The sequence below is a fragment of the Amblyraja radiata genome, chromosome 22 (assembly GCF_010909765.2).
Source record: "Amblyraja radiata isolate CabotCenter1 chromosome 22, sAmbRad1.1.pri, whole genome shotgun sequence".
Taxonomy (NCBI): domain Eukaryota; kingdom Metazoa; phylum Chordata; class Chondrichthyes; order Rajiformes; family Rajidae; genus Amblyraja; species Amblyraja radiata.
This window is the reverse complement of record NC_045977.1, coordinates 29,236,051-29,256,020: the sequence shown is the minus strand read 5'-3', so window position 1 is coordinate 29,256,020 and position 19,970 is coordinate 29,236,051. Positions and strand designations below refer to the sequence as shown.

Here is a 19,970-nt window from a genome sequence, read left to right as displayed (position 1 = left end):
TACTGAGCTGGATGATCAGCCATGATCATATTGAATGGCCTACTCCTGCACCTATTTTCTATGTTTCTATGTGATGGCAGTTAATGTTGAAAACATTGGCCTGAATCTTCCCTTAAATTATGAGGTGTCTGAGCTTTCTGGCTGTTTGTCTTCTAAACCTGCTGTTATACCGAGCAGGATTCCTGGATATGAAGCTTCTGTGGTAAGTAGGCACCACCCTTGTTGGTAAGGCTCATGCACAAAGCAGGTGCTTGTAAATTACGTGGAAATCTCTACCCGAATTGCTTTGACTGCTAAGAAAGCCAAGCCCTAGGCTCGACATTCACTGCCTTTAGATATTTACAGACATTCAGAAGCATTCACGCTTTCAAAAATGAAGCATCATTAATATTAAGTGTTCTCAATATTTTTAAATAATTACATTTTACTTGCCCATACACCTTACCACTCTTCTTTGCCATTCAAATGGCTGGTCTCCCTGGAATAACATGTGTCTGGCTTGCCAAACCATGCAGAGTAAATTCAAGGAAGTCTGAGGAAGTTCACTCTCCCCCTCGGGCGTGCAAGAGGAGTGCTGTGCTGATCAGCTGTGGGGAAGTTCAGAATTTCCGCCTTTGTATGGGTGCCCATAACTTCCACTTAGTTACGGAGGTAAATGCCGGGAGTTAGACCCCTGAGGGTGAGCAGTGGTTAGGTAGAGGTAACTGAAACTTTAATCTTCATGGAGGTCAGATTTATCTTTGCAAGAGAACCACTTAATCATCTTTGCTGTAATGAAATGATTTCTGATAACAACAACTCTAATTTATATAGTGTAGGAAGGAAGTGCAGATGCTGTTTTTTATTGACAAAGTGCTGGAGTAAATCATCGGGTCATGCAGCAGAGGCAATAACAAAGTGATACAGGGATGCGAACAGTGGAACAGCTCTACCCCAGCCAACAATGTGCCATTATGGACTCCACCCTTCCTTGACCATTTGTTGCCGGCCCTGACTTGTCTCGCCTTTTCCTACGTCCCCTTCCCTCCCCACTGCTTTCAGTCAGAAGAAGAGTTCCGACCCAAAACATCACCCAGCCTTTTTCTCCAGAGATGTTGCCTGACCTGCTGAGTTACTCCAGGACTTTGTGTCTAATTTATATAGCATCTGTAATGTAGAAGAATGTCCCACGACTTCAAAAGAAAATTATAAAGCGCAACTTGCTACTTGGGGGCAGAGGTAAATGTTAGAGCAATTATCCAAAAGCTAGGCTTCAAAGAATGTGCAAATTCTCACAGCAAAGACATCCAACATCGTTCAGCATCCAAGAAAGAAAACCATTTATGATGGTCAAAAAATTAATAACCTCAGAATAATTTAATCTGCTCATTTTTACCAGTGAATGTACGCAAAAATTCTGTGATTTATGTAATGAGATCAATCAATTGAGTCAATTAAATATTTTTTTACATTTGCAGTAATATGGTGAGCTACATCTGAAATCAATATTTAGCACCTGTGGAAATTAGCTAACACATTGAACAGCACTAACTGCAGCAAAGCTAATTTGTAAATATATTAAAAATATTTGATAGTTCCATTTAGTTATGGATATGAAATGTTAATTAGTTAATAATGATTATTTGGAAAGTAAAAATGATTATCCTTTTGTGCTATATTAATCTAACACTAATTTTATTATTGCTTGTAGGAGCCCCATGCTATGTTTATGTCCAATTGTTAGATAAGAGGATATTACATTTTGTGATGTTGGGCAGCATCTTAAGAGAAAATGGATGTGTGATGTTTCAGAAATTTCCCCAAAATGTCACCTGTTTTCTCCAGAGATGCTACCTGTCCCTCTGAGTTACTCCAGTATTTTGTGTTTATCTTTGGTATGAACCAGTATTTGCAGTTCCTTTTTATTACATGTTACCCATTTTACATAGAAACATAGAAATTAGGTGCAGGAGTAGGCCATTCGGCCCTTCGAGCCTGCACCGCCATTCAATATGATCATGGCTGATCATCCAACTCAGTATCCCGTACCTGCCTTCTCTCCATACCCTCTGATCCCCTTAGCCACAAGGGCCACATCTAACTCCATCTTAAATATAGCCAATGAACTGGCCTCGACTACCCTCTGTGGCAGAGAGTTCCAGAGATTCACCACTCTCTGTGTGAAAAAAGTTCTTCTCATCTCGGTTTTAAAGGATTTCCCCCTTATCCTTAAGCTGTGACCCCCTTGTCCTGGACTTCCCCAACATCGGGAGCAATCTTCCTGCATCTAGCCTGTCCAACCCCTTAAGAATTTTATAAGTTTCTATAAGATCCCCTCTCAATCTCCTAAATTCTAGAGAGTATAAACCAAGTCTATCCAGTCTTTCTTCATAAGACAGTCCTGACATCCCAGGAATCAGTCTGGTGAACCTTCTCTGCACTCCCTCTATGGCAATTATGTCCTTCCTCAGATTTGGAGACCAAAACTGTACGCAATACTCCAGGTGTGGTCTCACCAAGACCCTGTACAAATGCAGTAGAACCTCCCTGCTCCTATACTCAAATCTTTTTGCTATGAAAGCTAACATACCATTCGCTTTCTTCACTGCCTGCTGCATCTGCATGCCTACTTTCAATGACTGGTGTACCATGACACCCAGGTCTCGCTGCATCTCCCCTTTTCCTAGTCGGCCACCATTTAGATAATAGTCTGCTTTCCTGTTTTTGCCACCAAAATGGATAACCTCACATTTATCCACATTATACTGCATCTGCCAAACATTTGCCCACTCACCCAGCCTATCCAAGTCACCTTGCAGTCTCCTAGCATCCTCCTCACAGCTAACACTGCCCCCCAGCTTAGTGTCATCCGCAAACTTGGAGATATTGCCTTCAATTCCCTCATCCAGATCATTAATATATATTGTAAATAGCTGGGGTCCCAGCACTGAGCCTTGCGGTACCCCACTAGTCACTGCCTGCCATTGTGAAAAGGACCCGTTTACTCCTACTCTTTGCTTCCTGTTTGCCAGCCAGTTCTCTATCCACATCAATACTGAACCCCCAATGCCGTGTGCTTTAAGTTTGTATACTAATCTCTTATGTGGGACCTTGTCGAAAGCCTTCTGGAAGTCCAGATACACCACATCCACTGGTTCTCCCCTATCCACGCTACTAGTTACATCCTCGAAAAATTCTATAAGATTCGTCAGACATGATTTACCTTTTGTAAATCCATGCTGACTTTGTCCAATGATTTCACCACTTTCCAAATGTGCTGCTATCCCATCTTTAGTAACTGACTCCAGCAGTTTCCCCACTACCGATGTTAGACTAACTGGTCTGTAATTCCCCGTTTTCTCTCTCCCTCCCTTCTTAAAAAGTGGGGTTACGTTTGCTACCCGCCAATCCTCAGGAACTACTCCAGAATCTAAAGAGTTTTGAAAGATTATTACTAATGCATCCACTATTTCTGGAGCTACTTCCTTAAGTACTCTGGGATGCAGCCTATCTGGCCCTGGGGATTTATCGGCCTTTAATCCATTCAATTTACCCAACACCACTTCCCGGCTAACCTGGATTTCACTCAATTCCTCCAACTCCTTTGACCCGCGGTCCCCTGCTATTTCCGGCAGATTATTTATGTCTTCCTTAGTGAAGACGGAGCCAAAGTAGTTATTCAATTGGTCCGCCATATCCTTGTTCCCCATGATCAACTCACCTGTTTCTGACTGCAAGGGACCTACATTTGTTTTAACTAATCTCTTTCTTTTCACATATCTATAAAAACTTTTGCAGTCAGTTTTTATGTTCCCTGCCAGTTTTCTTTCATAATCTATTTTTCCTTTCCTAATTAAGCCCTTTGTCCTCCTCTGCTGGTTTCTGAATTTCTCCCAGTCCCAGTATGCTGCTTTTTCTGGCTAATTTGTACGCATCATCCTTCGCTTTGATACTATCCCTGATTTTCCTTGTTATCCATGGATGTACTACCTTCCCTGATTTATTCTTTTGCCAAACTGGGATGAACAATTTTTGTAGTTCATCCATGCAGTCTTTAAATGTCTTCCATTGCATATCCACCGTCAACCCTTTTAGAATTAATTGCCAGTCAATCTTGGCCAATTCACGTCTCATACCCTCTAAAAGTTACCTTTCTTTAAGTTCAGAACCATTGTTTCTGAATTAACAATGTCACTCTCCATCCTAATGAAGAACTCAACCATATTATGGTCACTCTTGCCCAGGGGGCACGTACAACAAGACTGCTAACTATCCCTTCCTCATTACTCAATACCCAGTCTAAAATAGCCTGCTCTCTCGTTGGTTCCTCTACATGTTGATTTAGATAACTATCCCGCATACATTCCAAGAAATCCTCTTCCTCAGCACCCCTGCCAATTTGATTCACCCAATCTATATGTAGATTGAAGTTACCCATTATAACGGTTTTGCCTTTGTCGCACGCATTTCTAATTTCCTGTTTGATACCATCTCCAACTTCACTACTACAACACCCACCAGCGTTTTCTGCCCCTTAGTGTTTCGCAGCTCTACCCATACCGATTCCACATCCTGCAAACTAATGTCCTTCCTTTCCATTGCGTTAATCTCCTCTCTAATCAGCAATGCTACCCCACCTCCTTTTCCTTTCTCTCTATCCCTCCTGAATATTGAATATCCCTGGATGTTCAGCTCCCAGCCTTGGTCACCCTGGCGCCATGTCTCCGTGATCCCAACTATATCATAGTCATTAATAGCTATCTGCACATTTTATTAGCTGTTACCCTGTATTTTGTTGAGTTTCAGCGTTCAAAGGTGCACACAAGCGGTTTCATGAAATAATTGTATTGTTGGACTTTTTCTTACCAGAATCATAGCATGATATTAATAAGGAAGATTGTACTTGCAATATATGTATAATTTAACCAACAGTATTGGACACTTTTGGTTACTTGATGAATTTAAAAATAGTAAGTATATAATTAATGGTTAATAAAATCTAGCTTATTATGTCGAATTATAGAATGATGGGATAAAACCTGAAACAACAACAGAAAGTGCTGGAAACACTCAGCCGATTAGGCAGCATCTGTGGAAAGAGAAACAGTTAATGCTTCAGGTCAATGATACTTTGTCAAAATTAAATGAAGTGCTGTTCAAAGTTGGTGTGCATTATCAGGTTATTTTGTATTGGATGATTTAATGACTCACCTCACCAACTCGAATAATGAAAGCACATTTAACGGTTGACTGAGATAGAAAAGAGAAACTTGCATGCTAAGATATTGGAGGATTTCTATTATAAATGGAAGACAGTCCAACAAAAGAAGAAGGGTAATCTTTGTAATATTTTACAGTACTTGCAGTACTGATGCATGCAATTTATCTGCAGTAAATCATTTAAAGCAAAAAAAATCAGAGGAATTTTAAGGTAAGAAGGTATGTGAGGAAGAGGAAGGTAGGTGTTTTGCAGAAGAAACAATAGCAGAACAGCGGTAGAGTTGCTGCCTTACAGCGCTTGCAGCGCCGGACACCCGGGTTCGGTCACGACTACGGGTGCTGTCTGTACGGAGTTTGTACGTTCTCCCCATGACCGCGTGGGTTTTCTCCGAGATTGTCGGTTTCCTCCCACACTCCAATGACGTACAGGTTTGTAGGTTAACCTGTACCACCAAGGGTTTGTGTACTTGGTATTAGTGTAAATTGTCCCTTGTGTATAGGATAGTGTTAGTGTACGGGGATCGCTGGTCGGTGCAGACTTGGTGGGTCGAAGGGCCTGTTTCTGTGCTGTCTCTCAAAACTAAACTAAACTAAAAATGGAAGGTACACAAAATTGCTGGGGAAACTCAGCGGGTGCAGCAGCATCTATGGAATTGGTTGCATAACTAATTCCTTGGTATGCCAATTATTGATTTCATGAAAACATGGGACTTAATATTAAGCATTGTGCAGTAATGTAAAAACATTTAGAGCACTTCAATCGCAGATAAGTAGAGAGGAATTTGCGTTGTACTGTATTAAGAGGTAACTTGTATTAACTTGCTTATGCAAGTCATATTGTTGTTAACCCTTGATTAATATATGGGGTATTTTGAGTTTATTTTTGTGGATTTGTCTCAGTATTCAAGTGCAGATTACTATTATAAGGGATTTCCTGAAAAAGACTATACTCTAATTCAAATACCAAGTACATGCCAGATTTTTGTTGTTTGATTATTGGAATCTAGAAGTTGCTGGGAAAGCCAACATGTTTTGCACCTGAGAAGGTGATGGTGGATTGCCATCTTGATACACCGACCAGAAACTCAACATTATTAGTTACATAAACACCGTGCCGACAAGATGAGGTCAGAACTTGTGTTTCCTGCAGTGGGTAACTTACCGTTATTGGATTAATAATAACCCTGTCTTTCCATCTACAAGGCACAATCAGGAGTATAATTAAATGTTTCCACTAGCCTGGCTTAGTGCAGTGCCAATGGTTTTCAAAAATCCTGACAACATCCATGGTGATCGGTAACCCATCAACCACCCTTAACATTCATTCCCTCAACCTTGCTCTGTTTACTAAGCAGCTTTTGCTCAGGCTTGGTTGGCAGTACCACTCAAACCTGTGGCTTGTACCACCAAGGAGGACAGCATGGGGACTAGGAGGACAGAGTGGGTTTGCATATGATGAGCGTTTGACAACACTGGGCCTCTACTCGCTGGAATTTAGAAGGTTGAGAGGGACCTCTTGAAACTTACAGAATAATGAAAGGCATATACAGAGTGGATGTGGAAAGGATGTTTCCACTGGTGGGAGAATCTAGGACCAGAGGTCATAGCCTCAGAATTAAAGGGCGTTCTTTTAGAAAGGAGGTGAGGAGGCACTTCTTTAGTCAAAGGGTAGTTAATGTGTGGAACTCATTGCCACAGATGGCTGTGGAGACTGTCAGTGCGTATTTTTAAGGCAGAGACAGACAAATTCTTGTTTAGAACGGATGTCAAGGGTTATGGGGAGAAGGCAGGAAATGGGATCAGGAGGCAGAGATCAGCCATGATTGAATGGCGGAGTGGACTCGATGGGCCGAATGGCCTAATTATACTCCTATAACTTGTGAACTTGTGACAGGGCAGCAGGCACATGGGAATACCAACACCTTTACCTTCCCCTCTACGTCATGCAGCATCTTTACTCGGAAATATCACAGCCTTTTCTTCAGTATTGATTTGTTTAAATCCTGAAATTCACTACCCCTTTGCATTGTATGAGTATCTACATCATATAGACTGATTGTTCAAGAAGGTGACTCCATCTCACCATCTCTTGCCCAGAGTAGGGGAATCAAGAACTGGTTGAAGGTGAGGGGGGTGTAACATTTTCCCACAAAGGCGTGGTGGGTGTATGGGACGATCGGCTGGAGGAGGTAGTTCAGGCAGGTACTATCACAATGTTTAAGAAACATTTGGACAGGTACATGGATAGGACAGGTATTGAACGGTATGGGCCAAACGCAGGCAGGTGGGACTAGTGTAGATGGGACATGTTGGTCGCTGTGGGCAAGTTGGGCCGAAGAGCCTGTTTCCACGCTGAATGATTCTATGACTGTATGACTATGTCTCGATCACAAGGGAAATTAGAGATAGGTATAAATACATATCTTGTTGACAATGCTCACATCCTGAAAATGAATTTAAAAGGATGTTGCCTGATTTGCTGAAAAATTTCATCAATATTTGTTCTTATTTCAGATTCCTAGATCTTTACCTTTTTTGATTTTCAATAATTCCATATTAATTTGGTCATGTCACATTTTGATATCTGAAGAAGTATGCATTTGTGATTGTGAAAATGCACTGGTGGTTCACCGGTTTGATTTTTGGGTTGATGGGTTTGCCATTTGACAGGTTAAGCAGAATGGATGTATATGCCCTTGAGGTTAAAAGAAAAAATTGTAATTTAAAAAAAAAAAGCAAAATTCTTACAGATCCTGACACGGTAGATGCAGAGTTAGTCTTTCCTTTCAATGGGGTGTCTAACATAATCAAGAACCATCTACACACTGGTCATTCCCTCTTCTCCCCTCTGTCATAGGCAGGAGATACAAAAGCTTGAAAGCATGTACAACCAGATTCAGGAACAGCTTCTTTCTTGCAGTTATCATACTACGAAACAGTCCTTCCACAAGCTAAGTTGTAGTCCTGATCTTCCAACCAACACTATCGTGGACCTTGCACTTGTCACAATAATGCCATAAAGCAGTGTTTTGTATCTTTCTCTTTGCATTACCTGTTGTATTTGTGTATGGCTTATGATACTGGATAGCATACAAACAAAGCTTTTCATTGTATCTCTGTCCATGTGACAATAATAACCAATACAATTCAATTCAATAAAACCAGAGATCTCTATCCTGAAATGATTTGCCCATTCAGGGTAGAAATGTGGAGAACTTTCTTCACACGGGATTAGTGATTCTGTGGAATTTTCTACTGAATGGAATATGGAGGCTCAGTTGCTGAATACATTCGAGGAAGTGGACCATAAATTTTAGATATTGAGTAATGTGGAATTAGTAGAGGAAAGTGCACTGAGGTCAAATGAGCAATCGTGATCTTATTGAATCACCCACACTGGCTTCTATTTCCGATGATCTCTTAACCTTTCCAAGCCCTGATCCCCCTGGTGATCTGTGAACGTGTTTCAGGAGTGCCTTATTGACCAATGCCAAAATATCAAAGCCATGTGTGATTATTGGTCATTGAATTGGTGTTGCAGTCTCTGCCTCAAATTGCTGTATTCTTATATTTTTAATTTTGTTGATCTTAAGTAAATTGAGAAACGTTTGAGTACCTCACAAAAATAGGATGTAGAACCGATGAAGTTATTTCAGAGGATCTTGCACCTGAGGCATTCATGAGTAAGGAATTCAGATACTTATCCAAGTTTAGTTTGAGTGGTCTTTTCCTCTGGGTTCCTTCCAGGAATATTTTCCACGTGGCTTCTGTCGGTAAGTACCAATTAGGTGTTTTTTGTTCAAAGCAAAAAGGGCTAGCAATTCAGTCTAGAACATAATCATCCCTCTGCTTATTTATGCTTCAAAGATTTCCTTTTGCGCAACTTCCTTTAGTAACAACTTCAGTAAGTTTAATTGTTCAGTTGTTTGTATAATGACATCACTGCCAGGCGGAAACAAAATCTTTTTTTCCCACCTATGGTCGTTTTATATCATTTGAGATGGTAGATTAGCAACTGAATCCATATGTAAAGTTCTGATCAAGATGCATGTTGTCTACAATTTACATTCGCTGTTATAATTCAGTCATTTTGTTTTCCTTTCCAGCTTCCAAACCTGAACATTCAGTCTCAATTTTAATCTAGACCGGTCAGGGTGAATAATTGACCTGTTCTCTGCATAGCCCTGGTTAAATTGGCACAAAAGTTGAGGGAGTTTTCAAATTGTTTTTAAATGTTTAACCGTTTGCCCTCTTCAGGATACTCACTGCCAAAAACAGACTGACATTCGATGCACTTATTATGGGTAAGGGCAAAAGGTTAAAGCTATTTAGGATGCCTCGTAATTATTACAGGCCTCAATGCCCTTGTTAAAAAAAATTGTTAAAATAATCACCTTGTGAGCTGGAATGGTTCACAGAACGTCATTAAGTATGCAAGCAGATTAAAATGTGTTTCTGCAAGAACATTTTTTAAAATTGCATTCTTTACAGCATGTAACTGAAGATTATCATTAGACAAAGAAAAATAATTTACAAATTTGACAGCTGTTTTCATTTGGTGCCAAACCTAAATATTCTGAAGCAGTCGTATGGGAGGAAATAAGCTGGAATGGTGGTAAATGAAACCACTTGTCTGGTTTCTGCATTCTCTTTGTTGTGGTTGCAGTTCTCCAAAGTGGGCTTCTAAACTTGTAATTATACTGTCCATATTCCTAGGAAGGAAAAAGAAATGCAGAGGAAGCATTCTCCTTCAGGGTATTTGATTATAGACACGGAAGGAAGGGTCTTGCTGAAGCACTCCAGGCCACTCGTAATTGGAGAAATATTACCTTGCGGTGTAAATGCTTTTTTTATAAACAAGAGCCATAGTCAATTCCTATAAACCTGCCAAAGCAAAGTAATCACTGAGTATTTTCACAAGGTCCGTGGTATGGAGGTCTGACAAGTTGGTCTGTGACTTGGTAAAACCAAGCAGCAGATAATTTCAGGAATCACCATTAATTTCATCATGTCTTTGCAAATGTTTAATTGACTGGTGATGTACAATGTTCAGCAGGGTTTGCTTACATAACATTTTGAATTGAATTTGGTTGTGACATTTGGTTATTTTGTTGTTATATGAGGTTATATAATTCCCTCTTGGAATTTTACTTTTAATGCAAGTATTTTGTTAATAGCAAATTTCACGATTTGGCGGGTTGGAGGTTTGCGATACCTCCTTAAAGGTTTTTTTAATTATTAGGGCTTTATTTGTCTAACGCAGAGTAATGGATGATACAGATCAGATTAGACAATGTGACAATCATAGTCATAAACCAAAGTGAATTTTGTCATTGTAGTTTACTGAGTGAACAGATCAGGAAGTAAGAGCTGTGGTTCGCATGAATGGAACAAATGTTGAATGTTTGCTTGGATAGGAGGGACCCATTTTAATAACCAATATCCTCTCTTTTTAAAAAAAAAGTTTTCATCAGTGCCACAAAGATCAAAGAATCATGAAAAGATTTTTAACAGAAGGAAACCTAAACTAAACCAAACTAGTTAAAAAAGATCGACCCAATCTAATTCCACCTTCTGGCCCTGTGCTCGGAACCCTGCACATCATGGGTTTTCAGATGCACATCTAAGTACTTTTAAAATGTGCCTAAGGTTTCTGCCTGTACCACTTTTTTCAAGTGGGGTGTTCCAGACCACTGCACTCTGTTCCCTTTACTAATTACTTTAACGTTACTTTAAAACATTCTTTTGGTTTTTGCCTCTGCCATTTCTTTCCTTTTAATTGCCTAGGATATATTTCATCTGGGCCTGACAATTTATCCACTCTAAAAAATATTTCCTTTTTTACCATATTTATCCTATTCATACCCATTTTCTTTAACAAACATATTCACATCACTCCTCTTTTTTTTAAGGCAGCTGCAATCTATTTGTTAAGAACTTTACCCATATTCTCTGCCTCCACATAGGATTCCTTATTTACTCTAACAAACCCTACTCTTTCCCTAGTTACCCTCAATCTTTTTATATATTTATAAAATACCTTGTATTTTCTTTGATTTTGTTGCCAGTATTTCTTCATACATCTGTTTTTCTAATTTCCCTATTTTATTTTTGGGCCCTTTTATATTCTTTTAGATTTTCTGCTATACCAAGTTCCTGTTATCTCTCACAAGGTTCCTTTCTTGTCTCATTCTATCTGTTATATAAGTTGTGGTCTGGGGGCTCTAGATTTGGCAGGAACATCATTACCCTGAACTCTTGAATCATCTTGAACATCTCCTATTGTTCTATGACGTGTACATCTTTAAGTAGACTTTTCCACACATTCAATCACTTTTCTCATTCCACTTGGACTAAAGCAGTTCTTCCTGTAACAAAATCAGCCTCAACACAATTTTGAATAATCACTTCCATTTTAACATTGTCCTTTTTCAAAATTATTCCAAATATAACTGAATTATGATCAGACGTGAAAGTGCTTCCACTATACTTCCACCTATCCAACATCATGCCCTAAAACGAAATCAACAATTTGTGCTTCCCAAGCTGGGCTGGTGAGTTTTAGCAGAAAAATGTCTGTGAACTTATTTTAAGATTTTTGAATCCTTTTCACACTGACTGTATGCAGGATAATATTGGGATAATTAAAATCCCCCTCTATTATTGCCTAGTATTTTTGCACTTGCCAGAAATTTGCCAACTCATTTATTCTTCTAAGGCCCTTGAAATGTAGATATTCAACGTTCACTCAAAATAATGTGCTTGTCCCTTCAATTCAACCCATTTTGCTTCATCTGATGATCCTTCTAATGTATCATTCTGTATCATAATTGTGATTGTTTCTTTAATATTGGCACAACTTTATTAATTTTTTAATTCCCCTTTCCTTAATAAAAAATGCTGCAAATTGCCTGTTGAGCTTCTTGGCTTGGATACCTATCTTTAAACACAGCATTCTAATTTTTTGTGCAATTTCTAACCTTTATTTATGCTGCAAACCACATTCTCTAATTTTCCAGGTTCCATTTCCATTTCCACTTTTGAAACTAGTTTAAACTTCCCTGATAGCGCTACAAGGATATTGGGTCTTGGCCCTTTTGGGTGGAACCCATCGGAATGTATAGGTCCCACTTTCCCCAGATCAGACCCAATACTCGAGAAGGCATGACACTTTCCTCCTGAATCATCTTTACAGCCACATATTCATCTGCATCCCATTATTGTGAAGCCTCAGAGCAGTGGGGCCTCGGAAGCGGCAGTGAAGCCTCACCAGTCGACCCATGATCGGCAGTTGATGAGAGTGCGGAGACACCACCATGAGGGAGGGGGAAGAACAATGGAGGACCTGGCTTGGGAGGATCGTGTGAGGGAGGGGGAAGAACAACAATGGAGGACCCAGCTTTGCGAGGGGGAAGAACAATGGGGATGGAGGGGGGTAATGGGGGAGAACAATGGACAATGGCGGAACCGCTGTGGGGGAGCGGGGTGGGGTGGGGGGGGGGGGGGGGAGAGAGACAACAAAGTAGGAGCCAGCGTAATTTGTAACTTTGTCAGCGCCGTAGGTGGCCGTTCCATTCCACATTATTATTTTTTAATCAATGGTTTGTGACTCTGGTAGTAATCCAGAGATGACTGCTTTAGAGGTTCTGCTGCTTAATCTCTTTCCAAATTCCCTAAAATTTGCCTGCAGGACTTTGTCCTTTTACTGTCTACTTTGTTGGGTACTTGTATACCCTATAATCTCTGTGTATTGCCCTCTCCACTTCTAGAATATCAATAAAAGGCCAGTGATATTCCTGGCACCAGGTAAGCAACATACTGCCCTGGAATCGTGTTTGTGAAAGCAGAATGCTTGCCTACTCTATAACTACTTCTCTCGTCAAGAGTCAAGAGTGTTTTATTATCATATGTCCCAGATAGAACAACGAAATTCTTACTTGCAGTAGCACAACAGAATATGTAAACATAGTACACTGTAAACAATATAAGAAACGATAGACACCAAAAAAGTTGAGTGTGTGTATAGATACACATACAGGTGCACAACCTTTTATCTGAAATTCCAAATAACGAAAAGCTCCAAATAGCGGACATTTTTTCGGTCCTTGAAGAAAGGTCCTTGAAGACGTTCACCGAGGGCGGCCCGCAGAGGTGACAGCGGAACCTCCGGTCGGTCCTCGAAGAAAGGGGAACTAAATCCCCATTCATAAAAGAGAAGGTGAGGGTATATTGCGCGGGAGGGTTAATAATTGACAATTTGCTGCTGCCTGCCCGCTGAGTTAAAAAGTTCCCACGGTAGACTCACGATACACAGTGTATCGTGAGTCTTGCGTGGGAACTTTTTAACTCAGCGGGCAGGCAGCAGCAGATTGTCGCTCCCTTCAGTTTCACCCCACCTACACCCCTCTGCTTCCCGGCCATGTGTGTGACCCCTTCCCTCCCCTCTCCAGCTCCCCGCCCATTGCACCGGCGCGGGGGCTTTGCACTGTCTTCACGTCGGCGATGCCAGCAGGTCAGTGCCAGTCACCGGAGACGTCAGGACCAACGGGACACCGACCCCCAGGCCCACTGCAAGCACGGAGATCCCAGAGACCCACAGCCAGCAGCAGCCCAGCCCCGTTCCAACTCCAGAGGAAAACTGCAAATTGGCCGGAGACGTCAGGACCACCAGAAGCCGCTCCCCGATGGGCCGCTACAGCGACAAGTGGCAGTTCGCCCACAGCCCGAGCTGCGCCCCCTCATCGGGACACCGACCCCCAGGCCCACTGCAAGCACGGAGATCCCAGATCAGCAACTCCAGCCCAGCCCCGCTCCAACTCCAGAGGAACACGCTCCCCGTAGGGGCAGAAGCTGATGGTGTGCAAGGTACGTCTTGTTCTTGGGGTGGCGCTGCTCGGGCTGTGGGCGAACTGCCACTTGTCGCCGTAGCGGCCCATCGGGGAGCGGATTCCTCTGGAGTTGGAGGGGGAGGGGGGTATTGTGCTGTTTGATCGCCCCCTGCTATCCCAGGGACAGGGAGACACAGCGGCTTTTGAGAATGGTGGGCAATCACTTCCAAAGTGCTGCCCACACAGTCAGTACACCTCTCCTACACTTGTCTCCCGCACTAAGATCATCTCGCAGAGAATGATCCCAGCCTAACCCTCCCTATTTTCTCCTATTCTGCAAGAAAAAACTACATTGAAGACTCAAACTCGCGATCGAGTAACTGCCGGGATCGAGGCGCAAACTCGCGACCTTGGGGATATGAGCCGAGCACTCTACCACTGAGCCAGCCGTTAAAATCTACGCTAAAAATCTTCCATTCCGAAAGCCGAAAAATTCCGAATTACGAAAAGTGTCTGGTCCCAAGGCTTTCGGATAAAAGGTTGTGGATCTGTACTCCCAAATATATATATACGTACACATACGTACACACAAAAAAAACAAACAACTCTAGACCTCCTTTCTCCCTCTTTATGCAACTAGGCGTAGAATCTTGACTTTGCCAGGGGACTCCCTTTCCCCTCCATCAATAACCCCACCGTACGTTTTTAGAACTGAATACCAATTAGCAAAAAACGATGCCATCAGAAGTCCCCTGAGTTAGCTGCTCTCTTTATTTTCCTGTCCAACTGTCACCTAGTCCCCCTCCGCATGCACTCTGTTGATTTGCAAGCTGACCACCAACTGAAGCATGTTAGTCACAGAAAAAAAAAAAACTTGCCGGTGGACCGTAGTGACATCAGCTGTTGCTCAGGCTCCAAAACAGGTAACTGGAACTCCTTCAGCCGACCACATTCTCTCCATTAGTGGTTGTCCGGACGTGGGCAGAGATCTGGAGTTTCCACTTGTCCGTTGGTCCAAGGTGACCTGTTGTTCCTCTATTCATAAGATGAATTTAGCAGAATCAAAGTTGAAGAACATTGTCTCGTTCCACTTCTTACCAAAATCCTCCGTTTTGTGCTCGATATGAAAAGTTTGTAATTTGTTGGCAAAGCCTCCTGTTTTTATACTAACTAACCTTCCAAAGACCTGAGTCATTCCTGGTGGCAGCAATTATATGATAACTAGTTCTAGCAAGCCACCCGATTAAGCAGTGACTGCAGCTGCCACTAGCAAGCTGCACATTTCCTATTTATACTAATGTTGTGAAATAAATTATAATCTAAAAGTTAAGTTATGCACCAAGTGCAAGACTTAACTAAATTATTGAGAGCGATCAAATTGTAAAATCTTTACCATTCCTCCAATCAGCAGAATACCAAGCTTCTTACTCTTTAGGAATAGTATTTGCGGAATGTTCCTGTGCTAGGCATCCAAAGTGTTAATACCAAAGCAATCAAATGTATAAATGTTTAGTCAAAGATGCTGTTAGATTGGATAATATTGTATATAAAATAAAACTGTAGCAAAGGCCAAAATGACAGAAGAGTAGAATAAAGTGATCAGTAAGTCTAAAATGTTTAGTCGGTGCCGAATGGCCACAAAACTATCAGAAGAGCACACATTTTTACAAATAAAAATTGTTAGTTATTTTTTTGATTTAGTGACTCAATTCATTGAGTCCTTGAGGCTGAGAAAATGAATGAATAGTGGGCACGGTAACATGGCATGGCAGGATATACACTTGAGTAGAGAAGCCTCTTACAACAGTAAGTAAATTGAGTGATATTGTAATAATGACTACATTTCTACTTGTACACTGTGTTGTTACAGTTTAGAATTGATTGCGATCTGTGCCATATTGTTGATACCCATTTGACCTGCATTTGGTTTAGTCTTTATACCCTCAATAAATCTACCATGCATCCAGTTGGGCCTTCATTTAAATGGAAATAGTACTTAAAGAATAGCAACTGCATGCAATTATCCATATTTCATAGGAATGTGCTATATTTGCAGCTTGACAGTTCCAGATAACAGACAGTAGAATTATATTAAAGCTGTGTTCTGCGGTTTTCATTACTATTTGAATGCATGACAATTAGTATTTGTTTTTGAATAAGTAAAAGAAGATATTAAGTATGTAGGAAGGAACTGCAGATGCTGGTTTAAACCGAAGATAGACACAAAAAGTTGGAGTAACTCAGCGGGGCATTTAGACACAAAATGCTCAAGTAACTCAGCGGGTCAGGTAGTATCTCAGGAGAAAAAGAATAGGTGACGTTTCGGGTCGATACCCTTCTTTTGACTGAGAGTCAGGGGAGAGGGAAACTAGAGGTATGAAAAGGAAAATAACAAATCAGATGACTCAAGAAAGGCAGAGCCCACAGTGGCCCATTGTTGGCTGTGGGAGAGGTGATAACGAAGGGATACAAACAGTGAAACTAACAAGAAAAACTAGGGGGGGGGGGGGGGGGAGGTGCGGGGAGAGAGGGAATGCAAGGGTTACTCGAAATTAGAGGAATCAATATTCATACTCCTGGGTTGTAAGCTGCCCAACTGAAATATGAGGTGCTGTTCCTCTAATCTGCATGTGGTCTCACTCTGACAGTGGAGGAGGCCCAGGACAGAAAGGCCAGTATGGAAATGAGAAGGGGAGTTAAGATGTTTAGCAACCGGGAGATTGCGTAGGATAAGGTGGACTGAATGTAGGTGTTCAGCGAAATGATCGCCCAACCATTTTTATTTTATCACGCCAGTCAAGCCTTTTGATGTTAATTAACAACCTTTAAATCCAATCTTTGATGAAGACAAATATTTGTTTCACTGTTTGATTAATTTGTTCTAAATATTATTGTCTTTTTGTTTTTCAGGTACTCCTTTGGTAAGTAGATAACATTTAAAATATTTTGAAAATTATGTGTGCTGATATAGTGGAAACTATGATTTAATTAATTTGAATTATATATTGTATATGACATATCAATGGAAAATGATTAATAAATGCATGTTAATTGTTCTTATTTGATGTAAAGATCCTGCATTTAATGCAATTAATTGTTAAGAAAAGCCTCTTGCCCCTGTGAACAAACGACAGTGCAGTGCACTTGGGAGATCAATAGAGAAGAGACTCCTGGCTGTTGCAGGTGATCTGATCTCTTGTGCTGTAAATTTTGGTTTTCAATGAACTATGGTTATATCTCTATGGTCATATACACCTTCATGCGAACAACGCAATGCATTGCTCACATGAAGCTCTTGGAGTGAACAGTGTACATGGTAATATTAGACATAACAACAAATACAATGACAAATGCAAAGCAGCAAAATGGTGTGCAGATTGTCGAGCAATCTGAAGGTCTACAATAAAAAACTAAAGGAGAATAATGGAATAACTCAATGAGGTGGAGTTAAGAGGAAGGGTATGTGGCAGCACCTCTGGAAACGGGATGCGAATGAGGTGGTTGGTTCATGAATCTGATAGCAATGATACAAAGATAATCTTAAATCTGGACGTCTGGGCTTTCAAGTTCCTACATTTTTTCCCAGAAAGTGGGAGAAAGAAAAGGAAATGGCGAGAATGTCAGGCATCTTTGACAATACTTTCAGCCTTCCTGATGCAACATGCGCTGAAGATAGACTGAATGGAAGGAAGTGACAAGCCTGTGATGGACTGAGGTGTGTTTCTCACTCTCTGTAGGTTTAGGCAGTCAAGGGCAGAGCAGTTGCTGTGCCAGGCTGTGATCAATCACATTAGAGCTTTCCTCATAATGCATTTAAAGAAGTTTAAGAGACTCTTCGTGGACACTTTTGGGCGGTGGCAGTGGCACAACGGTAGAGTTGCTGCCTTACAGCGAATGCAGCTCCGGAGACCCGGGTTCGATCCCGACTACGGGTGCTGTCTATAGGGAGTTTGTATGTTCACCCCGTGACCTGCGTGGGTTTTCTCTGAGATGTTCGGTTTCCTCCCACAATCCAAAAGTACAGGTTTGTAGGTTAATTGGCTTGGTAAACGTAAAAATTGTCCCTACTTGGTGTAGGATAGTGTTAATGTGCGGGGATCGCTGGTTGGCGTGGACCCGGTGGGCTGAAGTGCCAGTTTCTGCGCTGTATCTCTAAACTAAACATGCGGAATCTTCTTAGATGCTGAAGACAGTAAATATGATCATGTGCTTTCTTGAACACCACATTTGTGTTAAGAGACCAGGTAAGGTGGGTGGTAATATACAGTGGCTTGCAAAGGTTTTCATACCCCTTGAACTTTTCCACATTTTGTCACGTTACAACCACAAACGTAAATGTATTTTATTGGGATTTTATGTGATAGACCAACACAAAGTGGTGCATAATTGTGAAGTGGAAGGAAAATTATACATGGCTTTCAAATTTTTTTACAAATAAAAAACTGAAAAGTGTGGCGTGCAAAAGTATTCAGCCCCCCTGAGTCAATACTTTGTAGAACCACCTTTCGCTGCAATTACAGCTGCAAGTCTTTTGGGGTATGTCTCTACCAGCTTTGCACATCTAGAGACTGAAATTTTTGCCCATTCTTCTTTGCAAAATAGCTCAAGCTCAGTCAGATTGGATGGATAGCGTCTGTGAACAGCAATTTTCAAATCTTGCCAGAGATTCTCAATTGGATTTAGGTCTGGACATTCACTGGGCCATTCTAACACATGAATATGCTTTGATCTAAACCATTCCATTGTAGCTCTGGCTGTATGTGTAGGGTCGTTGTCCTGCTGGAAGGTGAACCTCCGCCCCAGTCTCAAGTCTTTTGCAGACTCTAACAGGTTTTCTTCCAAGATTGCCCTGTATTTGGCTCCATCCATCTGCCCATCAACTCTGACCAGCTTCCCTGTCCCTGCTGAATAAAAGCATCCCCACAGCATGATGCTGCCACCACCATGTTTCACAGTGGGGATGGTGTGTTCCGGGTGATGTGCAGTGTTAGTTTTCCGCCACACATAGCGTTTTGCATTTTGGCCAAACACTTCAATTTTGGTCTCATCTGACCAGAGCACCTTCCTCCACATGTTTGCTGTGTCCCCCACATGGCTTGTGGCAAACTGCAAACGGGACGTCTTATGGCTTTTTTTCAACAATGGCTTTCTTCTTGCCACTCTTCCATAAAGGCCCGATTTGTGGAGTGCACGACTAATAGTTGTCCTGTGGAGAGATTCTCCCACCTGAGCTGTGGATCTCTGCAGCTCCTCCAGAGTTACCTTGGCTGCTTCTCTGATCAATGCTCTCCTTGCCCGGCCTGTCAGTTTAGGTGGACGGCCATGTCTTGTTAGGTTAGCAGTTGTGCCATACTCTTTCCATTTTCGGATGATGGATTGAACAGTGCTCCGTGAGATGTTCAAAGTTTGGGATATTTTTTTATAACCTAACCCTGCTTTAAACTTCTCCACAACTTTATCCCTGACCTGTCTGGTGTGTTCCTTGGGCTTCATGATGCTGTTTGTTCACTAATATTCTCTAACAAACCTCTGAGGCCTTCACAGAACAGCTGTATTTATACTGAGATTAGATTACACACAAGTGGACTCTATTTACTAATTAGGTGACTTCTGAAGGCAATTGGTTGCACTGGATTTTATTTAGGGGTATCAGAGTAAAGGGGGCTGAATACTATTGCACGCCACACTTTTCAGTTTTTTATTTGTAAAAAAATTTGAAGACCATGTATCATTTTCCTTCCACTTCACAATTATGCGCCACTTTGTGTTGGTCTACCACATAAAATCCCAATAAAATACATTAACGTTTGTGGTTGTAACGTGACAAAATGTGGAAAAGTTCAAGGGGTCGGAATACATTTGCAAGCCACTGTAGATGTTGTGGAACTTACAGCTGTTGATCTCTCTACATGTATCTGTATACTGTGGATGGCTTGACTGTAA

General features: G+C 41.4%; 1 protein-coding gene across 3 annotated transcripts in view; it reads left to right on the top strand.

Annotated features, from left to right (window-relative positions):
- The window catches only part of lmf1 (lipase maturation factor 1), a 499,938-nt gene that overhangs the window by 38,430 nt on the left and 441,538 nt on the right, over window positions 1-19,970 (top strand). For all 3 annotated transcript variants that reach the window (XM_033040858.1, XM_033040856.1, XM_033040857.1), the window contains exon 3: window positions 16,938-16,948. In XM_033040858.1, coding sequence (XP_032896749.1) covers window positions 16,938-16,948 — 11 coding nt within the window. The remainder of the gene's footprint in view (window positions 1-16,937; window positions 16,949-19,970) is intronic.